Source organism: Chrysochloris asiatica, unplaced genomic scaffold (assembly GCF_000296735.1).
Source record: "Chrysochloris asiatica unplaced genomic scaffold, ChrAsi1.0 scaffold00135, whole genome shotgun sequence".
Lineage (NCBI taxonomy): Eukaryota > Metazoa > Chordata > Mammalia > Afrosoricida > Chrysochloridae > Chrysochloris > Chrysochloris asiatica.
In genome coordinates, this window is record NW_006408653.1 from 9,076,923 (window position 1) to 9,094,217 (window position 17,295).

General features: G+C 40.0%; 1 protein-coding gene across 3 annotated transcripts in view; it reads right to left on the reverse strand.

Annotated features, from left to right (window-relative positions):
- FXR1 (fragile X mental retardation, autosomal homolog 1) overlaps nt 1-16,100 on the reverse strand; it is a 105,923-nt gene extending 89,823 nt beyond the window's left edge. Inside the window, exon 1 of one of the 3 annotated variants that reach the window (XM_006869819.1) lies at nt 16,035-16,093. In XM_006869819.1, the coding sequence (XP_006869881.1) occupies nt 16,035-16,085 (51 nt within the window). In that variant the 5' untranslated portion in view covers nt 16,086-16,093. Of the gene's footprint in view, nt 1-16,034 lie in introns of all 3 variants that reach the window. The other 2 variants (XM_006869821.1, XM_006869820.1) reach the window with 2 other exon arrangements.
- Between the last annotated feature and the right edge of the window lie 1,195 nt (nt 16,101-17,295).

A 17,295-nucleotide genomic window follows, 5' to 3' on the forward strand; every position in this document is an offset into this window, starting at 1 on the left:
ACTTAACAACCACCTTAATTTTAAAGTTAGCAGTTGAGTGTGTAACCACTTCACAACCAAACTCCTTTTACATCTCTGATGGTCTCAAAACTACATTCTAAGTAACAAATATGTTTATTACTTGTTAGATTTCTACAACACGTAAAAAATCTGAGTTGTAATGTCATTGTGAATAAAAAGTTGGACGAGGATATGAGAATTTCATAATGCATAAATATCTCCCGTTTACAATGTTCACAAATGTACAATAGACAACAACTGACCTTAAAATGTAATGGCTTACTGGTACTGGTACAACGAAAGATACATGGATTAATGGAACAGAATCGAGAATCCAGAAAGTAACCCATCCACATACAGCCCACTGATTTTCGACAAAGTGCCTAAGTATATTGCATGGGGAGGAAACAGTCTCTTTAACAAATGGTGCTGGCAGAAGTGGAAAGCGATATGCAAAAGACTGACACAAGACCTTCAGCTCAAGGCCTTACACAAAAACCGAATCAACATGGATTAAAGACCTAAATGTGAATCCCAGAATTATAAAGGCCATCAATGAAAAAATAGGGACAAATGTGAGGGCTCTAATACAGGGCATACACACAGACTACCAAACATTTTAAAAATTACACAAACAAAAGTAGACAAAATAGATGATTGGGACATACTAAAAATTAAAAACTTATGTGCATCAAAAGACTTCACCAGGAAAGTAAAATGGGAGCCCACATAATGGGAAAAAATCTTTTGCAATGACACATCAAGACAAGGGACTAATATCTGAAACATATAGGCAACTACAACACCTACACAAGAAAAAGACAAATAACCCTATTAAAAAATGGGCACAGGAAATGAACAGACACTTCACCAAGGCAGAGATCCGGGCAGCCAATAAACATATGAAGAAATGTTCACAATCACTAGCCACCATTGTGCTGTTTTTTATGTGCCGTGGAGTCGGTTCCAACTCATAACAACCCTGTACAGGATTACAGGATTTCCAAGGTTGTAAATCTTTACAGGACCAGAAAGCCTCATCTTTCTCCCGCGGAACAGCTGGTAGTTTCAACCTGCTGACCTTGTGGTTCACAGCCCAATTCGTAACCACTAAGCTACAAGTTCCTTACCCTACATGAACTCCTTGAGATGTAAGTCAAAACAACAATGAGATACCATATCACATCAGCAATAACAGCAAAGATCAAAAAGTAGAGGATAATAAATGCTGGTGAGGATGCAGAGAGACTTGGAAGCTCCTGGACTGCTGGTGGTATTGCAAAATGGTCCAATCTCTCTGGAAAAGCAATATGGCATTCCCTCAGATGATTGGAAATAGAAATACCTTATGATCCAGCAATTTCTCTACTTGGTGTTTACCTACAAGAAATACGAGCCATAACACAAGTAGATACACACAAACCAACATTCACAGCAGCACTATTTACAATAGCAAAAATTTGGAAAACAGCCTAAGTGTCCATCAATGGAAGAGTGGATAAACAAACTGTGGTACATACACATAATGGAATATTATGGTATCTTGAAGAATAACAAGGAAGGTGCAAGCCACCGCATAACATGGATGAACCTTAAGGAGATTATGCTGAGTAATATTAGTCACAAAAAGAGAAATACTGCATAGGACCATTATTATAAGATTAAGAAAAAGAACGCACTCTAAAAGGGGGAAAAATACATATATATATATTTGCTGATCTCCGGGATGTGTGGGATGAGGTGAGGGAAGGGAGGGGAAGATGAAGCACAGAGTATGGAACAGACACAGGATAGCCTGGGTGCTGGGGGGTGGGGAGGGGAGAGCAATACAGAAAAAAGGGGAGGGGAACGGAAGAGCAAGGCAAATGGGAAAACAATTAGGCAGGTTTGCATGGGCTAAGTGGGACAGAGGTAAATAATGATGAATGTGCCACCTTGGAACAACAGGGCTCTGGGATACAGAGATTGAGGCATGGTTTGAATGGGTAAAAGAGGGGAAATAATGTTAAGATGCTTGGCTGTCTTTTGAAACTTGGTTTCCTTTGCCTACCATTGTAAAACAGACACTTAAGGGGGAGATAAAGGAATAGAAAGAAACATCACAAGAAAACTTTTAAGTCCATCTTCAGCCTGTAACTGACTGGAATACCTTAAAGGGGGTTAGAACTTGCCTAGTGAAAGAGGCTTCCGGCAGAGCCTTTGCATTGTATAAGACCACAGGTGGAGTCTGAACCCCATCCAGAATCTTCTGAGGTGGGAAAATTTCCACTTGAAAGGACAAGCAGACCAGCCTGGAACTGCCAGAAGACCAGAATATACTTCTTGAAAGACTGACAGGAAAAATTAAAAACAATTAACAGAGTCCTTCCAAGACTAAGACTCAAGGGGATTACACAAGCAGGCACGTGGCCTAGCTGGTGACCACATTGGTCACCAATAAGGGAAAGTAGGGGGAAAACTGCAATGATGTAGTGAGCTAAGTCTGACCACATTCAATAGACTCCTGTGAACCCAGGTTGAGACTTGTCTGGCCAGCAGTATGGCAAGACCCGGGGGACCCCTGGGCCCAGAGACAGCGACATGGCCACAGATGACTAGAGCAGAAAATGAAGCATCCAGGTGATATGAAGTAAGGGGAGATGCACAAGAACACCCATACTTGCAGATAGTACACAATTAAGCTGGCTTCAATGACTGTACAATCAGAACTGGGCTAGAAGAAGAAACAAGAGGTAAAAAAAAAGGGTAATCCGCCACAATTTTATGAACTTAACCTATACTGATGGATGCAGTAGCTCAAAAGAGTAAACAATCTTTACACTGAGGATCATTCCGACCCCCTTGGTACACAGGGTTGTCAGGGATGGGCAACTTAGACATTGGCTACCAAAAATGGGGCTGGGGGGGTACAAAGGCAAGATGTGACTGGCTTACAAGCTTCCAAGAGGGAGACTAGTCAAGGAGGGAAGTGATTGATTTTGCAGGCAGGGAGCGGAGATCCCTGGAACCATGAAGGGAGAAGAGCGGAGAGTGGAACCCTACCCAGAGAGGCAGCCATGATGTGGACAGATGGAGCAGCTGGGGACTCAGGACCCAGGGAGAAAGAGGGGCTGTGTGCTGACAACCGAGGGGGGGGAAAGCAGGCTTATAGGATGCACCCTTTCGTTGATTGCTGATGTGTGGAGGGACTGTAACCATGGCAATGAAACAATATAGGATACGATGAATGTAAAACTAATGTTCTCCCATGTAAACTGTCACATAATTCACAATAAAACTTAAAAAAAAAAAGAAGACGCAGCCTAGTTCTAGAGGGGGCAGGGGAAGGTAGAATCTCCACTGAGTAGTTTCCAATCTGTGGTGCTGATGAAAGATGTAGATAAGACTATTGTGGTACAATAGTGAATAATTGCTAGCAGGACTGACTGTGAGGGTCAGAAATGTAAAGGTACATGTTTTGTAACAAAAGGAGAGGAGTGGTTGATTTTGCAATCTAGGAGTGGAGGTCCCTGGGACCATCAAGTGAGAAGAGCGGGATCCTACCAGAGAAGCAGTGACACCAGAGATGGAGGCAGAGACGATGATGTGGAGACATGGAGCAGCTGGGGACTGTGAACTCAGAGAGAAAGAGGGGCTGTGTGATGACGGCTGGGGGACAGGCTTGCAGGGTTTACCCTTTGGTAGTTTGATGATGCATGGAGGGGGTTGTAATCATTGCAATGAAATGAAATACAATAGGATGACTGTAAAGCTGGTGTTCTCTCATGAGAACTAGTACATAATTCACAATTTAAAAAGAAACAGTAATGGCTTAGTAGTTCTAAATGGTCACCAAAAGCTATTATGATTCTTATTGCAAAGTATTGAGAAAGGATAGCTCCTTTAATTCCCTCTTTGTATGGACAAATTTCTACATCTAAACTGAACCAGGACTATTACATAACCCCAACTCCACCCACCCCCAAAAAAGATAATTTAAAATTTTTGTTTAACCAAAATCTAAAATGAAGTTAATTTTGAATATAAATTATTATTTATAACAAACTAAGTTTTCCAAAGCCAAGTTCCGTTTGTTCATTCAACAAATAAGTACTACTAGTTTGCTATGTACTCAATACACATATCAAGACCCTGGAAAACTTAAGATTTGAAAACAACCTGAATAACATTTTTCATGAAATAAAAGTTATGTAAAGGGAAAAAAAGAAGAAACGTTTAACTGTTGTTGTTGTTGTTGTTAGGTGCTGTCAAGTCGGTTCTAAAACTCAATGTGACCCCCCCATGCACTAACGTACAGCAGAATGAAACACTACCTGGGTCTGTCCTGCACCATCTGCACAATTGTTGCTATGTTAGAACCCATTGTTGCAGCAACTGTGTGATTAGTTAGCCAAAAGAAAATCAGAAGGGAGAATATAGGAACCTGAGATGGGGTTCTTGATCCTGAAGAAGTTTTCACAAGGGAACAAAGGTACCTTTGCCAACAATAACTACAAACTCTATCAGCTATGACTAAGAAGCGCTCTATTCATCCTCCAATACAAATGGGCAAAAACTGCTGAAAACAGAATATAGGAGACAACAACTTACCATAGGAAATTTTCTAGCTAACTATATATAATATATACAACAAGACCTCTGCTAATTCAACATTTTAGTTGTGCAATTTAGTTATTATCAATTCTATCAATCATGTTGTACAGCAATCACCTTATTTGGCAAATTTCCCATCAATATAAACAAACAATACTTCCTAAACAATGCCTCCCCTTTCTTCCTCCTCTTCCTCAAGTAATCTTGTTATAAATAAGCAACAATGGGGACAAAAACTTGCTGCCTAGCACATTTGAGATGTAATGCTCATGAATCTGCCATGGTTTTCAGTATCTTTCCATTCCTGTCAGTTTGTCATAAAGTGATGACTTGCATTTTGCTTCAAAATGCAAAAACACAACTTCTGAAAGTCTGTGGAAAGATGGAATTAAAAGAGGACAGAATTTTTCCACAAACTTTTGAAACCCTCTCATATGCAGCTAGAAGCTATGCAAAGGGAATTTCAAACACAAAGAAAACTGAGATGACAATCTACTTCCAAAAAAATCAAACACTGAAAACCCTATGCACAACAGAATATTATGGGCCATGTTGTTGTTGTTGTTGAGTGCCATCGAGTCGGGTCCGACCCATAGCGACCCTGTACAGGGTTTCCGAGGGTGTAAATCTTTACGGGAGTAGAAAGCCTCATCTTTCTCCCGCAGAGCGGCTGGTAGTTTCGAACCGCTGACCTTAAGGTTCGCAGCCCGATTCGTAACCACTACGCTACCAGAGCTCTGGATCCTAGGTTGGAAAATAACAAGGGGCTCAAGCATGCCACCTGTTCATGAGGATGGTACAGAGCAAAGCAATGTTTCCTTCTACTGAACATAATGGGGTCAAGAATCTAATGGCAACTAACAACAATATAAGGACAGAGAGGTGATGAAGACATTGTTATACATGTAAATATAAACGTTTGGATCAACAAAGAAATTCTTTGCACTGCTTACTTTTCGTTTTTCTTCTAGCTACTTATGATGAAGATGTGGTCCCAAAAAACTTAACAATGCCACCACAAACAAGTTTCTTCTACTTTTAGCTAACTATCTACCAAAAAAGAATTTCCTAAAGTCTTGACACTTTCAAACAACTAAGTGGCAAGAAAATTAAAAAATGCTACTAAGAAAATTACTGAATGTTACATATTAGTTCATAGAAAAAGTCTATTCTCTTCTAATTCCATTTTGCAACAAACTTTTGAAGCCCCCTAATATGCATTTAAAGTAGTTCCCCAAACACCTCACATAATCAATAACTAGATTATGAAGACAGTGTAAGTCAGCACTGTTGTTGTTAAATACCGTGCAGTTGGTTCCAACTCATAGTGACCCTGCACAGGGTTTCCGAGGCTGTTAATCTTTACAGGAACAAAATGCCTCATCTGTCTCCCGTAGAAACGCTGGTAGTTTCCAACTGCTGACCTTGAGGTTAGCAGCCCTATTCGTAACCACTACGCTACCAGTCAAATGAAATGTTAAGTTATATGTTGTTGTTAAGCACCATCAAGTCAGTTCCAACTTATAACAACCCGAGATAGAGTTTCCGTGGAGCAGCTGGCAAGTTTGAACCACTGACCTTGCGATCGAGTACTTATTCTCCAGCACCACATAGGTAATTTTAAATTTTCTAGTAGCTTTAAAAAAAAAAAAAAAAATGGGTGAAATTAATTTTAATAATATAGTTTACCCAATATATTCAAAATATCCTATCAACATGTTGTTGTAGTGTAGGGTTTTCAAGGAACAGCTAAACTTAAAACTGCCAACCCTGCAGTTCAAACTAACCATGCCATCCAGAGCATTAACCTGCAGAGCCACACCAGGATTACATCAACATGTAATCAATATAAATTTATATTTACATTCTTTTTTCATACTGTTTGAACACTGCATATATTTGTTGTTGATAAGTGTCGAATCGATTCCGATGCATAGCGACCTTGTATAGGGTTTCCACGGAGTAGCTGGTGAGTTTGAACCACCGATCTTGCACTTCAAATGACTCTGCAGTCTGACACATTAGCCACAGCACCACATATTTAAAGCATCTCAATTCAGAATAGTACATTTCAGCCATATGGCTGGTGGCTCCCATATTAGAAATTTCTAGCAGGTTTTGTAAAGCAAAGACATAGCTCAAATCACTTCACCAGGACTCTGCCCAATCCAGTCCTCTTAACTACAATTGTATTAATTTATAACAATGTCAAATTACTAATAATAATTTAACAAACCATAAATTTGTACTTCAAAGATTATAGGAGCCCTGGTGGCACTATAGCATAAGCAGTGAACTGTTACTCAAGGAAGGTAGTTGAAATACATCAGCCACTACTCAGGAGAAAGATGAGACTTTCTGTTTCCAAAAAGATTTAACAACCTCAGAAACTCTATACAGGGTCACTATGAACTGAAATATGACAAGTTGAGAGATTAGGCTCACTGAGTCTGAAAGAACTGGGTTTGAATCTTCAATCAGTCACTAATTTTATAGATCTGGGTTCACTTAACCTGCTTTCTCAAATGGTGATAACAGTATCTGCTTCACTGTGACTTGGGAGGACTAAAAGGAAATAAATCCATGTCAAGTACCTGATTAAATAATACTTGTTGTTAGTTACATAGAACCTTAAACTAACATTTAAGGATAAAAACAGATTCCACTACTTAATTATTATTGTTGGGTGTCACGGAGTCCAACTCACAGCAACCTTATTGAAAACAGAACAAAATTTAGTCATCTTCATGATTTTTGCTATTTGAGTCCATTTCTTTGGCAATCCATCTTATTGAGAATTTCATTTGATTTTGCTGATCCTCTCTACTAACTAACCACAAGGATCTCTGCTACCAAAAAATATGTTTTAAAAGAAATCCAGCCAAGAAGTGACTGACTTACAAGTTTTCAAGAGGGGTTTAGTTTCAGAATGTGTGGGGGAAGACAGAACTCCCATTAAATAGTTTTCATCTTGTCTTGACAGGTCTGGTGAAAGCAGACAAGGAGAAGATTCTTATGATTCAATAGTAATTGTTATCATGATTAATTGCAACTACAACTGTAAAGGTAGAAGTTTTTTAAACAAAAAGGGGGGTGTCGTTAATCTTACAGTCCAGGAATAGAGGACTCTAGGGCCATTAAGGGAGAAGAGCACAAGCGGAATGTGGGACCCAATTCAGAGAAGCAGCAACACCAGAGATGGAAGCAGAGATGAGGACATGGAGAGAGGGAGCGGCTGAGGACTCTGGACTCATGAAAAGAGAAAGGCTGGGTGGGGGCAGCCAGGAGGCAAGCTTGCAGAATGTGTCCTTTGGTTGTTTAAATGAATGTTTTTGTGTACATGAAAAAAAGAAAAAATTGTTGAATGATGATGCATGGAGGAGATTGTAATCGTTGAAACGAAATGAGGAATGTAAAACCAATGTTCTCCCATGTAAAGATCACTAAATTCACAATAAAAACTTAAAAAAAAAAAAAAATCAACTACATCATATTGAGGATGAAAAAGAGATAAATCCACAATTAGTTAGCACGAAGAGCTCGGGCTCGGTCATGGAACACATATATCTCCCTTTCCACTTGGGGGACAAGGTGGGTTTGCTACTTTGCAATATCCTTAACATTAAGACAGAGAATGTGACTATTGAGCTATACTCCTATCAAGTGTTTGTCTTATCTTCCAAGCTAAAATGTAAGTTACATGTTCACTGCTTTGAGACTGATTTCCTTTGAAGACCCCCCTAATGCTATACTAAACTAGGTAACTGACCACATAAGAAGCTTTAGAGTTACATTTCAGCTTTCATGAAATCTTGTCAAGTTAATTAACCACTATTGTTAGTTTCCTAAATATGTAAAATAGGGATACAAATACACAACTTCCTAATAGAGTTAAGGAAGGAAGCATATACAGAAGTTTAATAGAAAAATCTAGTAAACAACAGATGCTCACAGTAAACTATTACCTTACTCACAGAAAGCACACATGATCTAGAAAACATATAGGAGCATGAAAGTGAAAATACTGAACAAAGGAGATTTTCTGGAAGTATATCAATCTAAGATTATGCCTTTCTTCCTTTTCAACTTTTCTATTTCAATACAAAAAACAATTTGCAGGAAAAATATACATTTAAATATAATTTCTTAAAAATTGATGGTAACATTTATTTTCAGTGGTAAACTTAGTTCTTTTGTATTTTCATTAAAAATATACTTTAAAACATGTACAACTGAACTTATATTTGAAAAATATCTGGATTTTTAAATTAACAGAGTCCCCAACATAATTAAGACAGTCATCTTTTCCTAAATTACTAATGTCCACAAAGAAGCCTACTAACAACACACTGTACTAACTCTTTACCACACTCCTTTACTACAACTGTACAAAAGGCCATCATTAGTAATAATACGTGTACTGCAAATTTAGGTGATTACTTTCAAATTTCAATTCAACACTAAATTAAACTGATGTATAAGGACATCAAGGTGCTCTGATAGCATAGTGGTTACAAATCGGGCTACTAATCTCATGGTCAGCAGTTCAAAACACCAGCTGTTCCGCAGGAGAAAGATGAGGCTTTCTGCTCCCACAAAGATTTATAGCCTCGGAAACCCTGTACAGAGTCACTATGAGTTGGAACCAACACACAGCACATAACAACAACAACAATAAGGAAATCAACTCGAAATATAGTAGGACTTCTAGGTTTGTTTTGCAGTCAATTCCATAGTTAAAACAGAAATCCTAAATCTCTAAAAGTAGTTAATTCTATCTTCTATAGACAGGGTCTGAAACTGTATTTAGCTCTTAGGGATTACACATTTCCTTGGAACACCATGGAAACTTTCCTCCATATAAACCAGAAACTGAGTGTCTTACTTTCAACTTTTTAAAATTAAATTCCACCCATAGCCATGCAAGATGCAATGCTATTACAAACTTTAATATCGTGTGCATCAGATAAAAAGCTCTTTAATGACTCCAAATAGGCACAAAATTTCCTCTAAAGTGATGGATATGTTCTAAATTAAGACTGTGGTGATGGTTATAAGATTCTGTAAATACACTAACAATCAGTGAACTGTACACTTAAAACAGGTGAATTTTATGCTAATTCTATCGTAGTGGTTATGAATTGGGATGCAAACCGCAAGGTCAGCAGTTCGAAACTACCAGCTGCTCCACGGGAGAAAGATGAGGATTTCTGCTCCTGTAAAGATTTACAGCCTCAGAAACCCTGTTCAGGGTCGCTATGGGTCGGAACTGACTTGACGGCACTTAACAACAACAACAACATCATTGCTAATGTCGGATCTTGGCTGAATACAGAAAAAATGTTTACCTGTGTTTTATTGACTACACAAAGGCATTTGACTGTGTGGATCATAACAAATTACGAATAGACAACACTATTAAGAATGTGAATTCTAGAACACTTAATTGTACTCATGGAAAATCTATACCTAGACCAATAGGCAGTCATTCAAATAGAATAAAGGGATACTGCATGGTTTAAAATCCAGAAAAGTGTGCATCAAGTGTTGTATCTTTTCATCATACTTATACAATCTGTATGCTGAGCAAAATAATCCCAAAACTGGACTATAAGAACATGGCATCAGGACTGGTGGTGGTTTGTGCCTGTTCCAACTCTCAGCGACCCTGTATGGGGGTTTCTGAGGTTGTTAACTATTTGCCAGAGCAGAAAGCCTCATCTTTCTCCCATGGTACAGCTGGTTAGTTTTGAACTCTGACCTTGACATTAGCAACATAACCACTGCTACCAGAGCTCATCAGGACTGGAGGAAAGTCATTAACAACCTGTGATATGCAGATGACACAATCCTGCTTGCTGAAAGGGAAGAGGACTTGAAGCACTTCCTGATGAGGAAAAATCCAGAAGCCTTCTGTATGGATTGTTGCTGTTAAGTGCCTTGAAGTTGGTTAACTCAGAGACCTCAACAAAAACAAAACAAAAATCCTCACAACTGGATCAATAATCAGCATTATGATAAGATAAAAGACTGAAGTAGTCAAAGGATGCAGCAGCCAAGAAATCAAAGGACTACTGCAGCAAGCAAGTTTGTTGCAAAAGACCTCTTTTTTAAAAAAAAAGCAAAGATGTCACCTTGAGGAGTTAAGGTGTGCCTCACCCAAGCCAGGGTATTTTCAATTACCTCAAATACATGCAAAAACTGGACAATGAATTTAAAAAGTCAAAAATTTGATGCATATGAATTACAGTGGTGGTGAAGAATAATAATGGATTTATCGACTGCCAAAAGATCAAATAAAATGTCTTGAAAAAAGTACTGTCAGAATGCTTCTTAGACTTGAAGATGTGTCATGGGCATGTTATCAGAAGTGACCAGTCCTTGGAGAAGGACATTATGCTTGGTAGAAGATCAGCAAAAAAATGGGAAGACTCCCACCCCCTTAAAAAGAACTGATACCGTGGCTGAAGCAATAGGATCAAACATAGCAATGACTATGAGGATGGCACAGGACTTGGCAATGGCTCCTTCCATTACACACTGAGTCAGAACTGACTCAATAGCACCTAACAACAACAAAATTCTATCTCAATACAACTTTTGTTATTCAAATTAAAATGGGGGGCCAGGAGAGCACCTTAAAAGACCAGTAGCCTAAGATGTCACTATGGGTATGAAAAGCTACAAGAGCATGTATTTAAGCGCTGGACCACAAAGTTGGTTTGAACCACACGGTTGGTGGGTCAAACACACCAGGTGATCCTCAGAAACACTACACAGGGTTGCTATGAGTTGGAACCAATTCAACAGCACTTTAACAACATCAAGTGTTTGAGCCCTGGTGTGGCACTGTAGAATAAGCACTTGAGTGCTAACCTCAAGGTCCGCAATTCAAACTCACGAGCTATTCTCAGAATCTTATACAGGGTCACTATGAGTTGGAAGGGATGCAAGTACACACAACAAACAATTAAGTGCTTCACGTCCCTGGTATGGCTCTGTAAGATAAGCACTAGATTTCTAACCACATTGGTGGTTCAAACTCACTAGCCACTCCTTCTTGTAAATCCTATATAGGGATTCTCTTGATGCAATGGGTTAAGCGTTGGGTTAATTGGACTGCTAACGACAAGGTGGGCAATTCAAACCCACTGCTGCTCTGCATGAGAAAGATGTGACTGTGTGCTTCTGTGAATATTTAGGAGTCCTGGTGTGGCACTGAAGGATAAAACACTGGACCACAGGGTCAGTGATTCAAATCCAACAGCAAGCTACTTAGAAACCCTATATAAGGTTGCTAAGAGTTGGAACTGACTTGATGGCACTTAATGAGTCAGAATCAGCTTCAGGGCACTTAACAACAATCAAGTGCTTAATGAACTACCCATTTTTTCTTATCCCCATAGATTTAAAGGACTGCAAACAGGCACATAAGCTTTTATTTGATAACTATAGATCTCACTGTTAAGTGAAAAAAAACAGGTGCAGAACATACGTATGCTTTCTTTTGTGTAAATATATTTTGGGGGAAACAAAGAAGACTAACCTAATTTTAGGTAAAATTTTCAAATCTTCAACTGGTTCCAATTAATTTGTGAAATGAAGCTTCAGTTCCATTAAACTTTAAACCTGTCTACTGAACACCTGTCTCAAGGCATGAAACTAGCTACTACTTCCATAATGAAATGATTATTGTGCATGTTGAGAAGAGGAAAGGTGAAGGGAAGGAGAGAAGAAATCAGAACTGCCCGTACACTGAAAAACTCCAGTGCTTACAAAACAAATCATACCAAATTTTAACAACTGTTATCTCAAGTCAACTTTTCACTTGTAAGTTTCCAGAGTTCCTTCACTAATCACATAGTATTATTAAACAAAATTAATTGTTCCTGCACTAAGTAAAAGACACCAGATTCAAAACACTGCACAGAAAATTGTATTATCCCGTTCATATGATAATCTGGAAAAAATAAACGATGGGTACAGAAGTCTTTTGCAGCAAGTTTGCTCAACGCAATGTCATCTGATTTCTAGATAGCTACTTTGCTCTTTAATATTGACTATACCATGAACTGCCAGAACAAATCTGTCTTGGATGTACAGTCAGAATGCTCCACAGAAATGAGGATGTACTTTGGACATGTTATCAGGAGGGGCCAATCCCTGAAGGACATTATGCTTGGTGGAGTTTCAAGGAGAATAAGAAAGACCTTCAAGGAGATGGATCCACAGTGACTATAAGAAAAGGCTCAAACATAGGAGCAACTATGAGTATGGCACAGGACCAGGCAGTGTTTCGTTCAACAGTACACGTTGTTATTGTTGTTAATTGTCCTCGAGTCGATTACCACCCATAGTGACCCTGTATAGTTTCCAAAGAGCAGCTGGTGAGATTGAACCACTGACCTTGCAGTTCAAACGACTTTGCAGTCTGCCGCAGTAGCCCACAGTGCCACACCAGGACTCCGTTGGGTTCCTCTAAGTCGGTAGGTTGGTAACATGTCCAAATTACATCCTTACTTCTATGGAGCATCCTGACTGTACATCCAAGACAGATTTGTTCTGGCAGTTCATGGTATAGTCAACATTAAAGAGCAAAGCAGCTGTCAAGAAATCAGATGACATTGCATTGGGCAAAACTGCTGCAAAAGACCTCTGTACCCACTGTTTTTTTCCAGATTATTTTATAGCACCTAATAGCAATGGGTACAGATAGCACAGGAGAAGGAGGGATGAGAAAGAGGCTGACTACAAAGGGACCTGAAGAAAATTTGGAGATGGTGAACTATTCTCTCTTCATTGTGGTGGTTACACAACTGTAAGCATGTCAAAACTCATTGAACTAGGTGCCAAAAGGCACAAATTTTACTGTATGTAAATTAACCTTCCATTTTAAAAACCCAGATGATTAAATAATAATAAAGTACTTCTAAGACAATTTTTTTTCCAAGTGAGCAGTTTAATTAATGGGATAAAAAATACTGAAACCACTTTAATACTTAAAACTCATTTTACATTTAAAAAATAAAAAGCCTCAGATTTGTTCATTACATTGCTAGAAAATGATTGTTTATTGCAATCAAGCACTAGGTCCATTCTTTCCTACCAAAATTTCCACTAAGATGCATGTATAAACTGAATTATAATAGAACATAAAATTTCATTCAAGTGTAAACATTTCAGTACACACAAATGTCACTAGGATCCTTGGTCCTTCCTTAGTTAGGAAAGGTATACGCTTAACCTTTGCCACAAAACCTTTGCCCAAAATTAAGCTCACTTTGTTAGGTAAACTGGATAATGGAGTGAAAGGATGTAGAACCAAGCAGAGTTCCAGAATGGGGGCATTTATCATTAGTTGATAAGGGAGAAAGCACTATGAGAACCAAAGTACAATCTATAAACAATCTTCACTAAAACACTCAAATTGATGACCTTAAATTATGATTATAAAATGAAAAATGAAGAACATGGGATAGCAGGTTAGCAACATAAATAAATGAAAAAGTGAGTATACTTGACTTTTAAAATTGAAATGTGTTCTACCATGTATAAGCTTCAAAATAATTTGCTAAAGCTAAGTAATTTGATCATTCTCTATTTTTAGGAATATGCATAAAAATGCATACATTTATTACACAAGCAAGGGTTAATACTAGTCATCTAATACTAGTCATAATACTAATCTAGTCATCTGAAACTTTTCCATGGAGGGAAAGTGTAGATTCAAAATGAGCCAGAGTATCTAGACTTTACAAGAGAAAGGTGAGCCCATTCTTTATGCATTGTGTCCCACTTAATCGTATTTTCCGTCATTGAAGGAATGTAAGTAACCACTAGGTTTTAAGAGAACGGAAGTCAAGAAATAGCTAGTCAAAAGCCACTCAGGTTCTTTGACACCAAGTTTTAAACATAGACTGCTAATGTAACTAATCACGTACTCTAGGTCATACTATAAATACTCCCTTTCCACTAGACAGTCAGTTTTTTTTATGTTGATCACCTAAGGGGAGTCAAACTTATAAAAAGCTTAAGGGGATCTTCTATATACTAGTTGCTGGTAAGTGCCGTCGAGTCAATTCCGGCCCATAGCGACCCTGTATAGGGTTTCCAAGGAGCATTTCCCCACTAAACCATTACCACGTGACATTAAATCAAATCCACAGAGCTAATCAGTAAACTCAGAAAGAAAAAACGGCTGAAATTAGGTAAGTATGACCACCAAAAATAAAACCCCATGGGATAAAAGGTAGGCTGAAATGAAACCCTGCGAGAATTCATTCTGCGTACGCACAATACTCTTGTATTAGAAGGCCCTTCATAAAAATAGCCAGGGCTCTCAAACATTTGAGATGCTGGCTTAGTGAGATTGACTGACAGACAACAGCTGTGGAGAATTTGTATTGATCTTATAACATCCTGGCATACTTGGCAGAAAGGGAGAATGGGGGGAAAGGGGGATTCTAACAACAAAAACAGTGTTAGGATTTGATTTTCCATTACCTGGCCCCTACATTGAAAGCCCCTACAACAAATTTCACTACTCTCGAATTCCTCCTCTGTTTTCCAGCCCCAATGCATAGTAAAGCCATCTCTTCCCTCCCCAAGGAAATGAAAAAGGAAAATAAGAAACCCCGGGGGGCGGGCGAGAGGACAACACCCTCCCTCTAAAAAAAATACCTAACAGATTTAGAAAAACTAGTCACCAAACCACACCTGTCTCTCCGATCCATTCACATTTTTAAGTCTTACTTTAAAGACTGGCTAGACCTCTCTGCTTCGGTAATAGAGGGGCTAAGGCGCCGCCCAAGTGCACAGGCCGCAAAAATATTTCCCCGCCGCCTTTCAAGGTTTTCTAGTTTTCTCTCTTCGATCCTAACCCTCAGTTTAGTACACTGTTAGCCTCCAAAGGCTGAAAAATTGAATTGCCTAAATCCCTAGATAAAGATGGATTCCCAAGATTCCGCAACGTAGCCCCCGCCCGGGGATGAGGAGGGGGTCACAGGAGCGGACAGAAGCGCTCCAGCTCGGCCCGAGCAAGGGCGGGAGAGCGGGTGTGACCACACAATCCCACCGCCTCCTTTCTCGACTCCCCCATCTCCCAGCGGCCCAGGCCTGCTCCTAAGGAGCTCGCTGCCTCCAGGCAGCAACTCGGCTTGTCCTCGCCAACCTGAGAAGGGCCTCACTAGCATCCAAGAAGGTGGCTCATAAGTAGGAAAAAGCAAGGGGTGTTCGGTGCGTTGTTTCAAAACATAACGGAGCCTGGGCCCCCGAGACCGTTAAACCGCGGGCAGAAGGGGGCGAAGCAAGGCGTCCAGCGGCCTTCAGTTAAGGCCTGGCCGCCCTTTTAGATCCCACACCTCACTCTTTGAGACTGCCAACTCTCCCCTAAACCTGCTCCAGCCCTAGGGGACCACACCAAGGGGCAAAAGGGTCAGTACCTTGTAGAAAGCCCCGTTGGAGCCGCGAACCTCCACCGTCAGCTCCGCCATGTTGGAACCGCAAAGGCTGCTGGGAAGAGATTCTAGAAACTTTCCAACCAGAAGGGTGAATGGAGGAGGGGGGAGGGGCACAACGGAGGTGGGGGAGGAGAGGGGGAAGCAGGGCAGGGATGGGATCCCCTGCACTCTTGGAGTCTCACCACATGGTGCCGACTCTCAATAGGATCCCTGTACTCCTTACACATCACTACTGCGGGCTCTGCCCACTTGTCTCCGGGCACAATCGCCCAGACCTTTGCTGACCCGCGCCGGCGTCCCCGCCCCCCAGTGCCCGCTGCTTGCACCGCCCCAGCTGGTTGGTGTCTCCCCCGTCACAGAGTGAACCTCCCAGATAGAGCCACACGCTTCTGCATTCCGCTACCTTCGGGCATCTAGTACTTCTTAAACTAACCTAGTGCAACTTTCTGGTCTCCAAAGGCCCACTGGCACATTTCCCGACGGGGCGGGGGAGGAAGGTGCATTCTATTGTGCTCCAAATTCTTGACACACCTCCCTTTTTTAAAAAAAAATCTGAGTTCTTCTATTCACTGACTCTAATTCTACATTTCCACACTCTCTCATACAGTTCGGCCGGGCCCTCTCCCCACCTGTTAGCACTTTAGCTGATTAAAAGTCAAAGAGTATTGTCTATGCATCCTAGATGTGTTCAAACCTAGAGGGTGTTTAGATTAATACTTGTTATCTGATGTAATCACAGAAACCTAATAGAGCTTCCTCTGATCAACGTCTTCCTATGATCAACTACTTGTGCAGTTATGTAAATGAAATCAAAACAAAAGTACTTTGTGTGGTTTTCAACCAGAACCTACCCCAATGCTAAAAGCATTATCACAGAGATACTTTGATGTTTTAATTTGATAACTTCATAGTAAAACTATTCCCCAAAGCAAGGCCCTTGGAGATAATACTAGAAGGACTTTGTATGTGTGTTGTTATACTTGTATTAATTTTGACAGGAAAATAGTAACTTTAAAAAAGGATATTTTACTGACACTGCGAAATGCAAGGTCAGCAGTTCGAAACTGTCAGCTGTTCCATGGGAGAAAGATGAGGCTTTCTGCTCCCGTAAAGATTTACAGCCTCGGAAACCCCGTACAGGGTCGCTATGAGTCAGAACGTACTCCACGGCACATAACAACAACAATGTTGTTGCTTAGTGCCTTCAAGTCGCTTCTGACTCATATTGACACTGTGTAGAGTT